Source organism: Coptis chinensis, chromosome 3 (assembly GCF_015680905.1).
Source record: "Coptis chinensis isolate HL-2020 chromosome 3, ASM1568090v1, whole genome shotgun sequence".
In the NCBI taxonomy this organism is placed as follows: Eukaryota; Viridiplantae; Streptophyta; class Magnoliopsida; order Ranunculales; family Ranunculaceae; genus Coptis; species Coptis chinensis.
This window is the reverse complement of record NC_141458.1, coordinates 57,241,624-57,259,657: the sequence shown is the minus strand read 5'-3', so window position 1 is coordinate 57,259,657 and position 18,034 is coordinate 57,241,624. Positions and strand designations below refer to the sequence as shown.

The 18,034-nt window shown below is 38.2% G+C and overlaps 4 protein-coding genes across 8 annotated transcripts; 2 read left to right on the top strand and 2 right to left on the bottom strand.

The window, feature by feature from the left end:
- Positions 1-5,961: 5,961 nt before the first annotated feature.
- Positions 5,962-7,971, top strand: LOC147510135 (uncharacterized). 5 transcript variants are annotated; one of them, XR_015216726.1, is made up of 4 exons: positions 5,962-6,136; positions 6,261-6,328; positions 7,384-7,479; positions 7,603-7,971. XR_015216726.1 is itself a non-coding variant. In XM_086599284.1 (3 exons), exons 1-3 carry the CDS (start codon positions 6,075-6,077, stop codon positions 7,890-7,892), a joined length of 420 nt encoding a protein of 139 aa, XP_086455410.1. In that variant the 5' UTR covers positions 5,962-6,074; the 3' UTR covers positions 7,893-7,971. The 5 variants fall into 5 exon arrangements, 1 of the variants encoding a protein (XP_086455410.1); XR_015216724.1 differs by having other exon boundaries at positions 5,962-6,184; XR_015216725.1 differs by having other exon boundaries at positions 5,962-6,184; positions 7,369-7,479.
- A 2,583-nt stretch (positions 7,972-10,554) lies between these two features.
- Positions 10,555-11,775, bottom strand: LOC147510134 (uncharacterized). The gene has a single exon (XM_086598023.1). It carries the CDS (start codon positions 11,773-11,775, stop codon positions 10,555-10,557), a length of 1,221 nt encoding a protein of 406 aa, XP_086454149.1.
- A 210-nt stretch (positions 11,776-11,985) lies between these two features.
- Positions 11,986-12,417, bottom strand: LOC147510133 (PKS-NRPS hybrid synthetase cheA-like). The gene has a single exon (XM_086598022.1). It carries the CDS (start codon positions 12,415-12,417, stop codon positions 11,986-11,988), a length of 432 nt encoding a protein of 143 aa, XP_086454148.1.
- Positions 12,418-13,736: 1,319 nt separating this feature from the next.
- Positions 13,737-17,762, top strand: LOC147510132 (putative receptor-like protein kinase At1g80640). The gene is made up of 10 exons (XM_086602179.1): positions 13,737-14,124; positions 14,306-14,470; positions 14,570-14,832; positions 14,919-15,051; positions 15,138-15,201; positions 15,307-15,403; positions 15,517-15,619; positions 16,773-16,891; positions 16,979-17,068; positions 17,161-17,762. The coding sequence occupies exons 1-10, from the start codon at positions 13,938-13,940 to the stop codon at positions 17,317-17,319; spliced, it is 1,380 nt and encodes a 459-aa protein (XP_086458305.1). The 5' UTR covers positions 13,737-13,937; the 3' UTR covers positions 17,320-17,762.
- The last annotated feature ends 272 nt before the right edge of the window (positions 17,763-18,034 follow it).

The window sequence follows — 18,034 nt, the reverse complement described above, 5'->3', positions numbered from 1 at the left end:
CTTGGAGTGGCTTCCGCGATAAGCGGAGTGAATCTCTTCCAAAACTTGAAGTCCTTCCTGTTTTGAGAGGCATCGCAACATAGGGTTAAAGTTCGAGCCTTTGCGATATAAGTGCAAACTTCCGTCGAATGATATCACCAAAAACTTCCATGCATCGCGCGTTTGATTCTTTCGAAGTTTTTGGTTCCGGGGAAGTGAAGAAACTTGCAAGTAGTGGATATAAGGAAGACGCCAATCTTGGCGATCGGAGATCATCATCGGCTCTAATAGTATCATATCGGAACTTCGGGACTATCATCCGCTTCATGTGCCAACTCACTATCCGTTTTCGGGCGAATTAATTCAGAGGAACAAATGGATCTACAGATTCTAATGGAAGATCCAAAGTATGGTCATGTTGTGAATTTTCCATCTCCCTTTTCCGCTTCGAAGTCATGATTGGTGCGATTATACGTGGGTCGTATTTCGCTGTTGTGTACAAGCAAAACAAGTAATTGCTTTCGTGTACATACAAGTCATGCAATTTTTTTTCGGTAAAGTCAATGTTTGGCTCTTTTCGAACTCCACAGTGATGATGTCTTGACTCTTCGCTTCTAACGGCGGATAGATAAGCCAATGAATCAGCATGGCGTATGTCATTTCGGTCTTTGAGTGATAGAGATGCTATCAAATTGTCGAGCAAGGCTATGTATCAAACCAAGATAAGCCGCCATACGGTCATCTCTTGCTTCAAAAGACCCGCCAAACTGATTGGCTACAAGGCGAGAATCCGTGTATAATTGGAGCTTTCGCGCCCCCAGTTTCAAAGTTGTTCTCAAGGCACAAACGGCAGCCCTCATACTCGGCCGTTATTTGAAGCGGCGAAGCCAAGTCGCATGCAATTTCTCAATCTTCTCTCCGCCGGGTTTAACAAAAACGCATCCAATTCCAGACCCAGATTTATTATGGGAGCCATCTGAATAAACAATCCATAAGTCAATTGGATTAGGAATTGCGTTTGCAAGTTGGTCTTCGTTGCCCCCAGTTATTGGTGGCAGAATGTCTTCCATAGATTCTTCTTGGCGCAAGAAATCGTCAATAGGAGAATCATCAATCGGAAAATCAGCTATCAAAGAAGCTAGAGCATGTCCTTTTTCAGCAGTACGACTTTCAAAGACAATGCTATATGCACTAAGATAACTTTCCCATTCGGCTAATCTGCTTGATTCTTGTGCATTACAAAAGATCTTGCGTAAGGGATACTCACAGTATAAACTCGACCAACCTCCCCGGAAGTATGGTTTTAACCGACGAGCAGCATGAAACCAATGCAAGTGCCATTTTTCCATCTTTGAATAACGAGACTCAACTCGGTTAGCGTCTTCTTGATAAAAAGCGGGTCTACCATCATCGACGAAAAAGAACGAAGACTACTAACGGCGAGTTGTAGTTGCTAGGTACATGCCAATCGGTTGACCCGTTGAAGGACTTGTCAATATAGGAGGATCGACCAAGTATTTCTTTAGTCGTTGCAATGCCATCTCACAATCAATGTTCCAAGTTGCCCCCCTTTAAAGTCCGGAAGAAGGGATGACAACGATCGAATATTTAGAAATAAATCTATGAAGAAGGCAAGCCGACCCGTAAGTCGTTGAATTTCCTTCTTATTTTTGGTGATGGCATATCAATAATGGCACGATCGATCGATTATTAGCCTCAATACCTCTACGAGTCATGAGGTATCCCGAAATTTTCCAAGAAGAAGGCCAAAAGAACATTTGGCGGGATTGAGTCTCATGTTATACTTGTTAAGCCTATCAAAACAAGTTGAAGATCGGAAAGATGATCACCAATAAGCTTCGATTTAACGACTATATCATCAATATAAGCCTCCATTATTATCCCCAAAGTGGATCGGAAAAAAAAATTATTGACAAGCTTTTGGTAGGTTGCACCGGCATTTTTCAGACCAAAAAGGCATAATAGTGTAGCGAAAAATGCCTTGGTCGGTAATGAAAGCGGTGAACTCTTGGTCATCAACATTCAAAGAGATCCGGTAGTACCACGAAGAAGCATCCATGAAAGATAGGCGTTGGAATCGAAGTGGCATCCACTAGTTCGGAAATTAAATGGCAATGGATACGGATGAATCGGACAAAGCTGCGTTAAGATTTGTAAAGTCGATACAAATTCTGATTTGTCCGTTCTTTTTGGCAATCGCTGACGACGACATTAGCAAGCCATTTCGGTAAGTAACTTCGTCGGATAAAGTTAACCGCAAAGTAGCTTATCAATCTCCTCTTTAACTTTGAGCTTCCGATCGGTGCCATTCTTCTTGGTTTTGGTGAAACCGCCTGAAACTTGGATCAATGTCAAGTTTATGACAGTAAATGTATGGTCTATTCGGCATTTCCTCAATTTTCCAAGCGAAGATATCGCTTATTTCATTTTGTAAAGGGAAACCAACTCTTGTTGTTCTATACTTTCGAAAGTTCAAATGAAATAAAAGTGGTTTCTTCTGGCTGAATCTCCTACTTGTACTTCCAAAAGTCGATCCAATTGTAAGGCCCCCTTGCACATGAGCCTCAATATTATAGATGGGGCACGCCGCCGTAATCGTAACTTAAGGGGGGCACTTGCAAGGATCGTATTACCTCGAACTTCATATTTTTATAGTCATCCATTGCTTTGTCATGACAGGAATGGGCGTATATACCGGTCACTACTGAACCTTGCAAATATGCCCGAGAATGGGAACTTGACACATCGATGAAATGTGGAGACTACAGACCCCATGGAATGTATCCAATCTCGCCCAAAATTGCGTTATAGTGGGATTGATGATCCATCAATAAGAAATCGAGCTCAACTTCTTTGTTCATTAATTTGATTGGTAAGGTAATTCTTCCAACCGGCCGAAGATGTTGTCCCATCAAAACCGATGATAGAATTTTTCTTGGCGATGATCATACCCTCGCGAAGTTGCATCGAGAATAACATCCACCGAAAATGACGGAAAGTGGCCCCTCGTGTCGATCATTACCCGTTGAACACGAAGCACCTATAGACACGAAAATTATAAGCTGCGTCATAGTGAGGGTGATATACACCAAGGAGATCATCATCAGTGAACCGGAGGGGCTCTTCTTCAGAAGTCTCGGTCTGGATTCCTTTGACAAAATCGACTTTGTTGATACGGTTAAATTCACCAACATAACTAACTTTCAAACGCTTTTGATTCTTACTCTGACTTTTGGAAAGAGACTCAACATGAGAATGGGAAACATTAATGACATGCTCATAAGTTGCAGCAACTACCTATTGAGAGTTTTTAATAAGATATTCATTTAAAAGTCCTTTCTCCACTAATTTCTGAATCCGACCCCGGAGAGAGCGACAAAGTTCTGTCTCATGGCCATAGTCATTATGGAATTTACACCACAAAGCTTTGTCCCTTGTCGCTTTGGTATCTTCTGAAAGTGGATAAGGCGGGGAAAGAAGATTTCCACTTTTCAACTTCTCATATATAACAGAGTACTTAGCATTGAGCGGGGTCAGTTTTAGCTCAGGTAGAATTTTTCCATCACGATTGAAATTGACTTGCTTCTGATTGTCATTCTTTCCATCGTTATGTTGTTGATCTGACTATCCTTGCTTTGGCTTAAAATTCTTGCTGTCAGAAAAATCTTTGCTCCGAATATTTTTGTCCCTTCTTTGCTTTTTTGATAGGTTTTCCTCGATCTGGATGTGTTGTTCAAACCTAACATACGGATCGTGATCGAGTTTTAAGGACATCTTTAATTAGAGAGTGGTAAAGATCCCTTTACAATGAAGTTCGAACTTCGTCTCTTTCATAATATAATGCTTCTTTAAAGGCGAAAGAAGCATCCCATCGAAAACTTCGAACATCTGCTGCTGCCTTTGAACCTAGTAACAAAAGTACGTAACTTCGTCACGTTGTTGTTGCTTGATGTTCGTAGTGAGTCGACATCCTTTGGCGTCTTGCAATTGTGGCGGAAACGATTAACAAACCGATTTTCTAGTTCATTGAATTGGTGAATTGATCTTGAAGGCAACTCACTAAACCGGTAATGCTTCTCCCTTTTAGAGTCGATGGAAAGAGCTTACATATGGCGGATCATCTCCACCCCATAACACCAACTTATTTTTAACGATAGAACATGCAAGCCGGGATCTCCTTCCGACTCATCATAAAGTTCAAAATCGGGTTGTTTGAAGTCCGGGATGGTGGTAAGCTTCTTGAATGTCGACCAAAACTTATCAAATACGCCATCATTGGTATCAAAGTTTTCATTCTTACATCCCTTGACTCTCTATCGTTAAGTTCTTTTGCAATCAACTCTTTTAGTTGTTGTTCTTACGTAGAGTTAAAGTATTGGCTCGAACAATTTGGGACACCCCCGGTCGTGCCCATGTGGAGAAGGATACCTTCCATTATCTCTTATTGGAGTTAGAGATCTTTGGCGGTATGCACGATCGACTCCGACCGGTGATTGTCTTTGTCTATCCTCAGAACCGGCTGTCTAGGCGGTAGTCACCCTTGGCCGGGTGGTCGGAATAATTATACCACTTCTCCATGTTTTGTTGCTCTTTATGCGGGATGCCCGCCTTCCCGTCGTGTCGGACATATTTCGGATGGCGGTCTTCCCTCGAAATTGCTTCTCGAGGTAAATCTTCCCTTTGAGATCGGACATGTCTAGGGTAGTAGTTATCCCCGCCAATCCGATTCTCCCCATAAGTACGGGTAATGGGGTCATTACTCCTGAGGCGTGCGGTTGATTGATTGTTGAGAAATAGCACGTTCTTGGTGGCGGCGAAGTGGATCGTCAAAGACGGTCCCATACACGGAATGGCTTGCATCCTTCGTGGTCGCCTTGATGTTGTTGAATTTGCAACATCGCCCACCGCCTTTGCCTCTTTGCCGCTTCCTTCTCAAATTCTGTTTAAATTTTTGACTCGTCGTAACTCCCTCTCAACCGTATTTAGGGGTGAATTGGTCACGCTACTATCACCTTTTCCGCTAGTTGGTGTGAGAGTAATGTCCATGTCCATATCCATGTCAACCGGAAGGATCGACATGGATGGGACGGGGACCGCATGGAGGACTACCGACTTGTCGATTTTCTTGTTGCAAAAGTACATTAAGGGTGGCGGCACTTGTATCGCCTTTTCTTGAGGCGGAGGCGGTGGGCGGTTCTTATTACTAAAGTCGGATGTTGAGAATTGATCCTACTACTAGGAGCAACTTGATTGTTCAATGGTTCATGCATCGGTGATTTGAATTTCGAGGGTTGCGATTCTTGTTAGTAGGAGGAATATGTTGACTATTTGGTGCCTTCTTGTGCTTACCATCTTGATTGTTTCACGTGATAATGAATTCTCTATTCCCCACGACGGCCAGCCAATTATGTTTCTGCAAGAAAAACTACTTCAAACACAATGGTGGCAATGGTGACGAACGCATCTAAGAAACGAGAGGATTTTGATGTTGGGGAGATGGCCCAACCAAATAATGGTCGCCTACGCACGTCCAAGATCTATTCTCAGGGATCAAGTTTCCACGTAGTTCCTTATGAAAAATAATGTGGTATTTATATAGGTAGAGTAGAGAGTCCTTGTAGCTCAAGTAATCTTGTTGCTTGAGTAATTGTGATAGAATATAATTGTCGGTGATAATTATCTCTTTGATAAGATAATGAATGAATCGGGGCGTAAATCAATGTACATTAGTGGCAAGTCATGTGGCTAAGGTTGACCTTTGCACACGAGTTAAATTCGCTTTATACGTTGATCCACGATATTCGCTGGTGGGCTTTTAAATTGTTGATTAAATGAATAAAATAGAGACCCCTACTAATGGATGTTTGCCACGTAGGTGGGGGTCGAAACAGTATTCCTGAATCAGAAATTACTAGGACTGAATCATATATGCTTATTCACAAACCAAAGGAAATGACTCTGCAGAGCCAAGAATGAGTGGTTAGTGTGTTATACTATTTTTAATTTCTATAGTACATAGTTAATTCAAAGCAAATGAATTAGTAACTCCTCTTCTTTAATTTCTTTAGTGTGTTATGCTGATCGTGAAGAACAATAAAACTCGAAGTCTCGAACAGAGAGCAGTATTTGTGTCAATGTAATTTAGTTGTTTTGTCTTCAATAAGATATCCATTTTCTCCAACCGGTAATTTTTTTTTTTTGAAATTTGATCTCCGTCATACCCACAGGTTATAAGCAAAATTTAATTTATAATGATACAGGAAGAAAGTATCTAGCCTGCAGAAGGAGCGTCAGGATTTGCAATTAACGATTGATGCTCTACAAGAAGGTAATAATTTCATATCATATTATCTCTTGCTGCCCCTTGGTATTCAAATTCTTAATTTCATTTTGAAATATCCATGTCTGTATGTAAGTTCCATTGATGCAAGTCATTTGATATTATACCGAATAACATTGTTGTTTCCTCAGTTGGAGCTTATTGAACTCAAACAGTTTTCATTATTCATCACTTATAATTTTCATTTCTCCTTAATTACATGCGAATTTTTTTTCTCTTTATATTTCAAAATGTTTAGGATCAAGGCATTTATATTTGGAAATTCCGTTTGACGTCAAATCCTTGAGGTAGAGGGCCCTTTTCAACCTAATCCATTCTAATTTTCAGTAGAATTTGGTTTCAAAGGTAGTATTTGCTTAGGTTGAGCGATAAATTTGTGGTTTTAAATGATCTTTGTGTTTGTGTATTAGGGGAATTGACCCAGATGTCAAGATTGTTGTTCATCCATGTTTCTTTTCATTTCTAGCTTCTTAATTTGATCTTTGGGCTATAAGATCTCATCTTCTCCATACTTACTTTCCTGCTATTTTAATCTTTTTGGGGTGGTTGTGATATTGTGCATCACATATAGCAGATTAGCATCATTTTATTTTTCTTTGCCTTTAATTAGAAATATGAGCTACATTGCCATGGTTTCCATTACAAGTTGCAAATAGCAAGTTGACTTTAAGGCGTGCATTGCATTGAAATTTTATTATACATTTTCAACTCCTCCCTCAAGTCTCTAGGTTTAAAAAAAGGGGGAGTTGCTAGCCATTCGCCTACAAGTTAACTCTGCCATTTTAGCTTCTAAATATGATGAACAAAATTGCGTCTGGGCAAGAAGACCACATAGGGCCTTCTCATCTTGGTATTACCTTGCACCTTTAACTGCAAAAGGGTTGGAATGTATGTATTAATATTTAGTTACTTATTCGCAAGCAACGATAGGAATACATTTTATGTAGATGTGACTAGTCCCTGTGTCAGATTTTTTTCTTTTACACCTTTATACTTGTTTTGTTTATATTAGTTATCTTTTTTCAAAGAAAAAACTTTTGCAGTCCAAACTACGGAAAGCAGTTGGAAGTTCGAAATCTATTGAGTTGTGAAGACCACATCGGTTGTGAAAAATGTGTCAACATCTACAGAGGACTTGGGTATTTATTGTAGCTTTACCCTTTGTAGTTATTATAGCTTTTTCCCTTTGTAGGTCTTTGGTTTATATCACTGGTTTGGAGAGGATTTTGGTCCAAAAGTTTATCTGTATTTCTTGTCTCCAGGTTTTGAAGATTCTGAGTTGGTGCACGCCATGAGTAGTGATGTTGATACAGTGGAAAACACTTCTAGTCATGAAATGCAAAATGATGCATTTTTGTCCTCTATTACTAGTCCTGGAAATAATCAGTTGCATTTTCCTGTTGTATCTGCTGCCATCCCACCTGATCAATTGAGAATGATTGGAAGCATTAATTCATTGATTTCTGAGGTAGTCTATTGTTTCCTCCTTCCAGTTCATAAGAATTTAATCATGCTTTCAGCATTGGAGGACTTGATTGAATGTACTCTTTAACCAGTCTATTGTGCACTCTTTCAACTGTTGCATGAATTCATTTCTCTATGATAAATATGAATGTGATTCATTTACATTTTGTCATATGACTTCACTTTTACTATGTGTAATGGATCTTTAGCTTAAATGGAAAAAGCGCTTGAGAATTGGACCATGTCTCCAATGTATCTCAAGAGATGGTGGTTCAAGTCCACCAAGATCCTTCAATGATTTGTAAAAATATCATCTAACTAGCCAAGGCGTGGAGCTAGAGACTGTGGTTCTTGATAGCTCACGTTGAATTGTAAGTGGTTTTGTTTTCTCTTTAATGCATTTCCTTGCTTGATAAGAGTTGTAAGTGGTTCTGTTTTCTCTTTAGTGCACTTTTTTGCCTGTTTTCTATCTAAATTTCAAAACTAGAGGAAATCAAATACAAACCTCACAGCAAAGATGATGTGCTTCTGAAAACAATTGAGCAGAATTAATGATAAATAAAGCGCTTATATCATCAAGGGTCTCAAAATTCTTTTCCTTCAGTTTTTCCTTGTATTTTCAGGTATCAGTAGACTATTACAGAACAGATAAAAGAGGGCAACAGAAAAAGAAATCCATGCAACCACTAAATTAGCTCAATTATGAAACCCAAGTTATGTCAGTGGCAAATGATCTCCAACCTCCACTTCTCTTTTTGTCGACTATTTGTTCTCTCATAAGCGACTGCCTTCACCTCAGAATCACCATCCAGTCTTCCTTATATTTCAAAGAATCAACACTTCACTTCACTTCCCATCATAGACGATGGAAAAAAAATTAAAGGGGCATCAACAGAAACAACAAAATGGTGAAACAGCAAAACCTCATATTGCCAACAACTAAATGAAATATTGCCATAAGTCATACATATTGCCAACAACTAAACCTCAATATTGCCATAAGCCATGTTCTATAGTGAAATAAGCACAGAATAATTCTTGAGAAATTACAACTAACTATTTTATTTTTCTATCCAACAACTAAAATTAATCTGGATAAACATATTGTAGGTTCTGTATATTGGTCGGAACCGATCCGGCCCACCTGTCCAATTTTCCTTTCAGAACAGTTTCCCACACTACTGCTTCTGGCCATCTAACAGACTGCCAATCTCGCCAAATCGGAGGTAGAGGAGCAATATCCTTTAGCACAACTGGCACAAATTGTCCTTTGTTTATGTGGAAAATGGCGATTATCAGGAACATTTCTTCTAGACCTGTCCTCAACGAAAAGTACGTGACACCTAATTGTTGCGGTGTTATGGTGACAAAAACAAAATTAAAAGCACTTACAACTAAGAAACCCATGTCCGAGAGATCAAGCCATTCTTTCTCATTCATTGTAGAAGAGTTGGTACACTCTAAGTTTCTTTTGTGATTTTCAAACCCGTCATTACCGTACAACTCTATATAGTAATCTGCATACTGCATCAACTCTTCCAGCATAAGACCCCTTACTGTCCGCCATGCTAAATCATCTGTATATCCTAGCAGTATAGTTATGGATCTATAACCACAATGCCCATCCGGGGTTACCTCAACCAAATCTTTAATCATATCGCAGATCAAAGGATTAAAGTCACGTAAAATATTTTCCCACTGATGCTTGATTTCTTCATCTTTTAGAATTATCTCTGACCTAGTATTTTTTTTTTTTTTTCTTCTCTTCATGTTCTCTTTGGCCTTATTAATGAGTTCTTGAAAGCTAAATGAGTCAAGGTCAGACGATCCACTCACTTCAAGATTAACATCTTCATTTAAATCAGGTAGTCCACATATGTTGGTTAAAGAATTGGGACATGCATCTGCTTCACCAATGTTAGAATGAACATTTTGGTTGTTGCTTGTGCCTTGAGCAATATTTGTATCACCTTGTTCCTCAAAAAAGAAATGAGTATGAGACAAGTTAAAATGTTACGCAAAAGTGAAATAAGACCAAGCCAACCGAAAAAACAAACAAACCGAGATATACAATATTACTACAGAACTCTTAAACTAAACTACATACTCAAAAACAACAAATAATCGATGCCTATTACCAACAAATAATCAACTTACCTAAAAACAGTTTAATATGCAATCGCACAAGTATATATACATATATGACAAACCTTTCTTGTTTCTGTTTCTCTTTTTTGAAGTCTCCTGTGTTGTGCTTGTGCGCTTCTTTTTAGTTTGCTCCTGTACAACCTGCTCAACATCTTACTAAAATTAATTCAACAAGCTCAACATAATTTAACAAACTCAAATCAAGAACCAAAAATGCTTCCACCCAAGTCCAGCCTATAATTTTTTTTTTTTTTTTTTTTTGGATTTACCTTCCTATCCCAGTCGGCAAGTTTTTCTTAAACCTTTGCTATCCACAAGTCAGCGATGCCTGGGTAGGCTAGATTGTGGTAACCTGATATAACTGGTAGCAAGGGAGCATCATCACTAAGTCTAAGTGGCACATAATGTATGCCGTTATTTATATGAGCAACTGAGATAATGAGAGTATGCTCCAAGTCTGGTGGAGTTCTCAAAGGAAGGTAAGTTAACGACTGCTTTGGTGCTAGGGTGACAAACACACAATTATAAGCACAAGGAGTTAACCAACCCATGTCAGGAAGTTCAAACCACTCAGTCGAGTTCATCGTCATCGACTTTGTACATTATAAATTTTGAATTAAGTGTTCGAAAATTGTGAATCCAGACCATTCAATGTGCTCTTCTGTATATTCCATCAACTCGACCAACAACCTCTTCCTCACGGTAAACCATCCAGTCTCATCACCATAGTTTAATAATCTTGTTATGGACCTGTATCCACAGTGTCCATCCCCAAGGACAACCTCACATGAAACAATAAAGTTGTTAAGCAATGGATTCAAATCTTCTAGCAAAGATGTTTGAGCTGGCTTCTTAGGTGGTCTGCCTATTTTTTTAGGTACTTTTTCAATTGCTTGCATTTCTCCTTGGTTCTTACGTGGTCTGCCTCTCTTCTTCGGAACTTGTTCACTTGCTTTTTTCTCCTCTTGCGTTTGGGCATACTTAAAAGTAGATGGTTCTCTTCTTGTGTGATTCTGATCTTGAGTTGATACTTTCACATGTTTCTTTGAAATTGATGGTCTACCTTTGACATTGAGTTTTTCTTGAGGCTCTTGCATGTGTGTAGTCTTTGGATCAGCAAGCTCTAAACATTTCTTCATCAACATTAGTTTTTGGTGTTCTGGTAAGTAGTTGAACTTCTTCTTAATTCCTTCCACCTCAGGTGAAATGACCAACGACCCTCTTGAAAGTTCTATTGGCTCAAAATCAAGTTGCCACCAACGACGATCTATGGACCTCAAGGGTATGTAACCATCACCAAGTTTTACCATATGTACCAACTCATGAGCACATGGAAGACCACAAGTACGCCTCAAAACACACCCACATTCTTTTTCATAAATGCCCACTTTGTTTGAACGTACAAGTTCTTTCGACAACATATCAATTGCCTCCCTAGAGATAAATCCTCTAATCTCACTATATGCCTTGTCTCGACTATAATGACGCATAATGTTGCGACTAATATTAAATGAAGCTTGTATACCATTGAGCTGATTTTCAAGGAGGTTATCAATCACATCCCAAATTTGGTACAAATTGCCGCGTGAACTCCTCAAATTTCTCTTCAAAGATGAATGTTGGGATTCTACTCTATTGCTGGTGTGAGTGCCGAAGTGCATCACTAAATCAACCCAAGCCGCCACAAACTGTTCCTTATACTTGTTCAACAACTCTTCGACGTATTGTACCACACGTGTCATATGTGCATATTCATTTCTAAACACAACCAAATTTTCATTATAGACATTTTCAGTAGGTGAACTAAATAAATCACAAACCATTTCGTAGAACTTCCGAAACTCATTGTTTTCTTCAAAAGATTTTTTACAGTTAGTAATCACATTAGTCTGAATGTGCTAATGACAAAGGAGTTGTTTAGCCATGGGAAATACACGCGCCACAGCATTCATCAATGCCAAGTCTATGTTAGTCATAATGACTTTCACACTAGATGCCTTGCCTTCCAAAACACTGTATAATATTTCTAAAGCCTAAACAAAGTTATCTTCCTTCTCTGAATCTAAATATGCAAAAGCAATAGCAAACGTCTTCATTGTAGACGTAAACCCAACAATTTCTAACAATGGCAGATTGTGAAGATTAGTCCTATAGGTACAATCAATAATCAACACTTCCGAAAAACACTTGGCCAACTTAATTGATCTCGAATAAGCCAAAAAACGATCCTTGCATTCTCCTGTAATCAGGTTCTCTCTATGAGACTCATAGTAATCGTGATCGTCCAACATCTTCAATAATTGTTGCATCTGTGATCTCCCTTGCAATTTTGTAAGACGATGTTTCGCTCGAAAATTGTAGATGGTACTTAGGGTTGACAAATTCTCTAGGCCGTCTTTCTTTTTCAAACCATTCAAAATTTCTCTTGGTTTAACGCCAACCTCAGACATCTCGATCACAATCATTTCTTCATCTCGTGTTAGCCTTCCCATAAAAGAATGGCATGTAAGATTTTCAGCAAGATGGTGATTATGAGTTCCGCAAACTATTACCACTTCTCATCCCCATTGATTACGTTGATAACCCTTCAACTTAAATGAACACTTGCACTTTTTCGTTCCTGTCTATCGAGGGAGTTTCATGGATAGCTTGTATCGATCTGTCTTCTTTGGTTTTTGAGGTTTAACAACACCACCTCTCTCACAAGTTAAAAGCACCCTAGGTCTTCAGCCACTTTCAACGCTATCCGACTTTGCAATGATAACCACAAAACCAATTTATCTCCCTACCTCTCTGCACCAATCAACAAGGTCTTTTCAATTCTCAAATGCCTATAATCATTTTGTTATAGATTGTATTACATCACCATTCAGAAAAACGATATACTAAATTTATAAAAGTGTCTTCAAGTTCTTACTATTGCAGTTGTAAATGCGTCGGTCGTATCCGGACAAACAAAATTAGAGTTTTCTGTCGAACTTTCTTGCTCATCATTTTCTGACTCATAATTCAAAATTTGGAGATGCACTACCAATAGGTTGAGGCTGTTCAAAGTAAAATTTTATCAACAAAAAAAAATGGTTTAGGTTTCTTATACTCAGTAGTCAGTATGCACCCAAAAAAAATAACACTTTGTTTAATATTGCAAACAAACTCACATTTTTGTTTGGTGTTTGTATCTGTTCATTATAGTAATCCAAAGTATAATAGTCTTCTGCGTTCTCCCATTCGTCAAAATTTGATTTTGAATTTTTTTTTTTCATCCTCATTCGATTGGTATTCATCCTCATTACTTTGGTATGATTGATTCAAATCAAAAGTGGGTGTTTGTATGTTTATTAATGAGATAAAAGAATAAGAGGTTATTAGAGAAGGGAAAAAAAACGGTATTTTTCTTCTGAATCGCGTAGAGTAAATGACTTATTTTAGTCAATAAATATCTTAGGTACATCTAATAAAAAAAATGATAATTTAGGAAGCTAAATGTGTCTAAAATTATTATTTTTATTTATTTTAAAGTTGGATTACCGGAGTGTTTTGTTGGTTATGTCCAAGATTATCCAAACTAAATTTGCTAAACTAACCACGTAACACAATGATATAATGATTAATGAAAGTGTGAACACGTGACAAACAAAAGGGTACTTTAGCCATTTTATTAAAAATATCCCTATGACCAAGTGAGTAGTAGTACCTGAGAAACAGACCCACTACCCCCCTAGTTTTCTCACTCACAACTTTCCAGCTTCTACAACTACTTCAGCTTTTGGACTCCACTTTAGCTAACTGCCACATGATTATGCGCCCCCCTCCTATTTGCCGTTCTCAGCTGTCTTTGTCTCTTTTTTAAAAAGAAAAGTCCTCAACTCTTTTCTAGATATTAGAAAGATCCAAAACTAGTTCAAAGCTCTAGATTGCAAATTGTTTTATCCTACACAAAACTCTCTCTCATTCACTTTGTCTTAGATACTTGAGTGAGATAGATATGGATGGTCTTGTTCTTTTACTCATTTTGGTGTTTTGCTGCTTCACAATGTTTTCATCAGTTACTCATATTGGTGCTAGACCAGACCCACTATCATTGCAGCTCTCCTCCATTTCTGCTGCACCTATTTTGTCCCCTCAGACACAGCAACCACCTCTCTCAGCAACAATGTATGCTGTTTCTCCAGGTATTTTCTTCTTCATTATTAGCTAGCAGTACAACTAGTATAATGTTTTACTTTCTTGGATCCACAATGGGCTTGGTTGCTTTTTGTTCCCAAGGTTGAAATTCCAGTCTCTATGTACTGATGTGGACATTGAGTCTAATGTAATGTTGGTTATAATGTCTTGTTTTGAAACTATGACTAGGGGTCAAGGAACAAGTGAAGAACAGTAACAGCCACCATTTGAACAAGAGGATGCTTATAGCACTAGTTCTTGTGTCATCTGCCCTTTTTGTTATACTGTCTTTTTTAGTCTGCTTTTGGATTTGTTGGTCCAAGAACTCGCAAAAATCGGATTCAATAAGATCAGGTAACCTGGTAATCTGTTATTATCAATATATACATACCATTGTCTTTATATTAATGATATGATTGTTTTTTGTGTGCTGAAATTTTGATCTGAATGAAGATGGTGGAAGAGGGATTTCCTTAGCTCCAATTCTGGGTAAGTTCAATTCGATGAGGATGATTGGCAGTAGTATTAGTAGGAAGGGATCTGTTTCGATGATTGAATATCCATTATTGGAAGCGGCAACCAACAATTTCTGGGACAACAATATTTTGGGACAAGGTGGATTTGGGTGTGTTTACAAAGGCTGCTTCAATAACAACTTTCTTGCTGCTGTTAAGAAAATGAATTGTGGTGGACAGGATGTAGAAAGAGAATTCGAGGTAAGCTTAATTTTTTTACATTTGCATATACCTTGCCCCTTACTTATTTTTTGTAATTTTATTTGACTTCTGAGCTGAAATTGCAGAATGAGGTGGACTTATTGAGTAAAATTCGCCATCCAAATATACTTTCCCTTTTAGGCTACTGCATTCATGGTGAGACAAGGTTTATCGTTACTGAATTGATGCAGAATGGATCTCTGGAAACTCAATTGCATGGTATTGATTTTTCTCTTATTGCCATTTAAGTTGAAATTAGAAAAAATGGAAATCTCATCCGTTATTCTTATTATTGTTTTGTGTAGGACCTTCTCATGGATCAGCTTTAACTTGGGATATCCGTATGAAAATTGCCTTGGATGCAGCAAGGTGTGTTTACCAATCTGAATATAACTCATGTGTTCCTCTTTGATATTACTTTGTAAACCACATTGCTTTTCGTGTTTATGAATTCTGTAAAATGATGTTGACCAGAGGATTAGAATACCTTCACGAGAACTGCAACCCTCCTGTCATACATAGGGACCTTAAATCTTCCAATATTCTTCTAGATTCTAATTTCAATGCCAAGGTAAGAGAACCTGATTTTAGCTATTTTGTTTCTTTATGCACTCTTTTGTTTGAAAACCTTTATCTAATCTTATTAAATCCTATTGTTATCTACATTTTGGGACTTCGGTGCAGCTTTCAGATTTTGGTCTCGCTGTAATCAATGGCACCCAGAACAAGAACAACATCAAGCTTTCAGGCACTCTTGGTTATGTTGCTCCGGAATATCTTTTAGATGGTATGGCTTTTTTCCATTCCATTACATCTTACAAGTCTTAGTGACATTATCACAGTTCAAAGTGTCTGATACGGCATCTTAAAAGCACTTGGATATGAGGACAAGACTTGATTGATCACTGTGTTCAGACAAGTTGACCCTAACTCCATATTCTTCTATTTTAGCATGTGCTATATTTTGTTTTCAAGGCCAGATAATCCTAAACTATCTTTATTCTAACCCTAACTGCTCAAGTCCATTGGCAACTCATGATTCTTTCTTATTCTCACTTCTGAATGCCACTAGATGAAGGAATCGGATTTTTCTCTCCTCTCTCCTTGATCTCACTTCTTCTTTCTCCATCTTCTTTTTCTTCTCCTATTAGGGTGAAAAAACCAAACCTACTGCATCAGCATGTCTCCATGCATCAAACACGAGTGTTAGTGTGTCTGACATGAATTTGTTTGAAAACACAGTGTCGTTGTTACAAATGATTATAATGATGTTAAGGGCAAGATGACGTTTCAAGCAGAATGATTTGCATGACCCCTATTGATACTTATTTTGTATTTTCATATTTGTTTTATTGGCATGCCTGTTGTACATGAGATCAGTAACTCAGGCTACTTGGATGCTGGCAGGTTTGAACCCCAGACCTCTAGTATCATCACCCAAAGGTTTTAAGGACTAAGCTAGCTGGCTCTGAGTATTATTACTAACTTTCGTTCCTTTGATGGAATATCTTGATGTTAGATGACACATCGGTTATCATTTTGGTGTAGCCTGTCAAATGATTATGATGTTGGTGCCCACCTTCATTACTAGTTACCAATTAGTGTTACCCCCCCATTTTCAAAAATATTAGTGATACCCCCCCATTTGTAAGATCCAACGATCAGATTTCTTCATCTGAAAAAAAAAATCATCTCGTAGCCGTTGGATCTTGTAATTGGGGGGTATCACTAATATTTTTGAAAATGGGGGGTAACACTAATTGCAACTATTAATGGGGGGGTAAGTCTAACTAACCCTTATTAGTTTAATATGTCTACGAATAATAATGGTGTTGCTTTAATTTGATATGTAGCCCCTTGCCAAAATGTAATTGGAAGTTAAATTTAGTGTTAAAGACTTAAAGACAGTAAGTGGAGAAACTTATGCATGATGTATTCAGGTAGACTGACTGACAAAAGTGATGTCTATGCATTTGGCGTAATCCTTTTGGAGCTCTTAATGGGAAGAAAGCCTGTGGAGAAAATGACACCATCTCAGTGTCAATCAATTGTTACCTGGGTACGCTTGCTTCTAATCCTTGTCAAATATCCTATCAAGTCTATTCGAGTTTTGTAATGGTACTATCTCCCTCGTGTACATTCACAGGCCATGCCTCAACTCACTGATAGATCAAAGCTCCCAAACATTGTTGATCCTGTCATCAGAAACACAATGGATTTGAAACACTTGTACCAAGTATGTCAGCTTTGAAGCTTCAGAAGATCTCTTGTTTCAAGTACTCTTCCTGTTTTGCAGTTTTTGACTTATCTGACTACATGGTTTTCTAGGTTGCTGCTGTAGCGGTACTATGTGTACAACCAGAGCCAAGTTACCGACCGTTAATTACAGATGTCCTTCACTCTCTAGTTCCCCTTGTTCCTGTTGAGCTTGGAGGGACCCTAAGAGTTACAGACGCAACACCTGTTACAGGTCCAAAACCAGCTTAGTGATGGATCACACTGTCTGCTCCTGCAACTGTTTGAAGAATTATAAAACTGAACTGAGTACAATGTGTTTCAATCTTCCATTTTTCAAAGTACAGGTCAGCATTTAAAGTTGGCATAGAGCACCCTTCCCCTTGTTTCCACTTATTGATTGGATGATTATCATTCAGAAGTTCTGGAGAAGAGGGGTTGATCATGGCACATAGAAGTCTTGTATTGATCATTACAGTTGTATATAGGAACATATTGAATATCACTCGTGCCTAGCATTCTGAAAACGTGTTCGGGTCAAATAGCATTGAATGTACATTTGGAAGATGATCATGTCCAAGATTATATGAATACCTTAACTAGTTTTACATTTTAAGCTGAATATATCAGCTTTAATGATTGAATTTATTTACCCAGAAGTAAAATACTAGGTGGATGTTTAAAAGTTCACAAGACATCCATGTGTTTTTTGCACCCTACTTGTTTTCTTGCAACTTGCGAGAGATGTAAGACGTACATTTCCCATGTTTTTTTCACAAGGATAATCTAGTACTAGAAGTTGACTGATTCAATGATTCTGGCTGCCATTTCTACAAAGCCTTTCGAATGGTAAGAAAACACAGCACCGACCATTCTAAAATCTGTGATGACAACCCAAAGGATGAAGTTTCCTTAGAGTTAATATGTTGACTGAAATTAAAGTTCGTTGCGACTCGTGTATACTTCA

Excerpts from the sequence above, each read along its gene's own strand:
- LOC147510135 (XM_086599284.1), top strand. The coding sequence starts at position 6,075 with ATGCTGATCGTGAAGAACAATAAAACTCGAAGTCTCGAACAGAGAGCA. Across the intron at positions 6,137-6,260 it reads AGAGCAGTATTTGTGTCAAT|GAAGAAAGTATCTAGCCTGC; the intron begins GTAATTTAGTTG and ends ATAATGATACAG. Across the intron at positions 6,329-7,602 it reads GATTGATGCTCTACAAGAAG|GTTTTGAAGATTCTGAGTTG; the intron begins GTAATAATTTCA and ends TCTTGTCTCCAG.
- LOC147510134 (XM_086598023.1), bottom strand. The coding sequence starts at position 11,775 with ATGGTTTGTGATTTATTTAGTTCACCTACTGAAAATGTCTATAATGAA.
- LOC147510133 (XM_086598022.1), bottom strand. The coding sequence starts at position 12,417 with ATGATTGTGATCGAGATGTCTGAGGTTGGCGTTAAACCAAGAGAAATT.
- LOC147510132 (XM_086602179.1), top strand. The coding sequence starts at position 13,938 with ATGGATGGTCTTGTTCTTTTACTCATTTTGGTGTTTTGCTGCTTCACA. Across the intron at positions 14,833-14,918 it reads ATGTAGAAAGAGAATTCGAG|AATGAGGTGGACTTATTGAG; the intron begins GTAAGCTTAATT and ends CTGAAATTGCAG. Across the intron at positions 17,069-17,160 it reads ATTTGAAACACTTGTACCAA|GTTGCTGCTGTAGCGGTACT; the intron begins GTATGTCAGCTT and ends ATGGTTTTCTAG.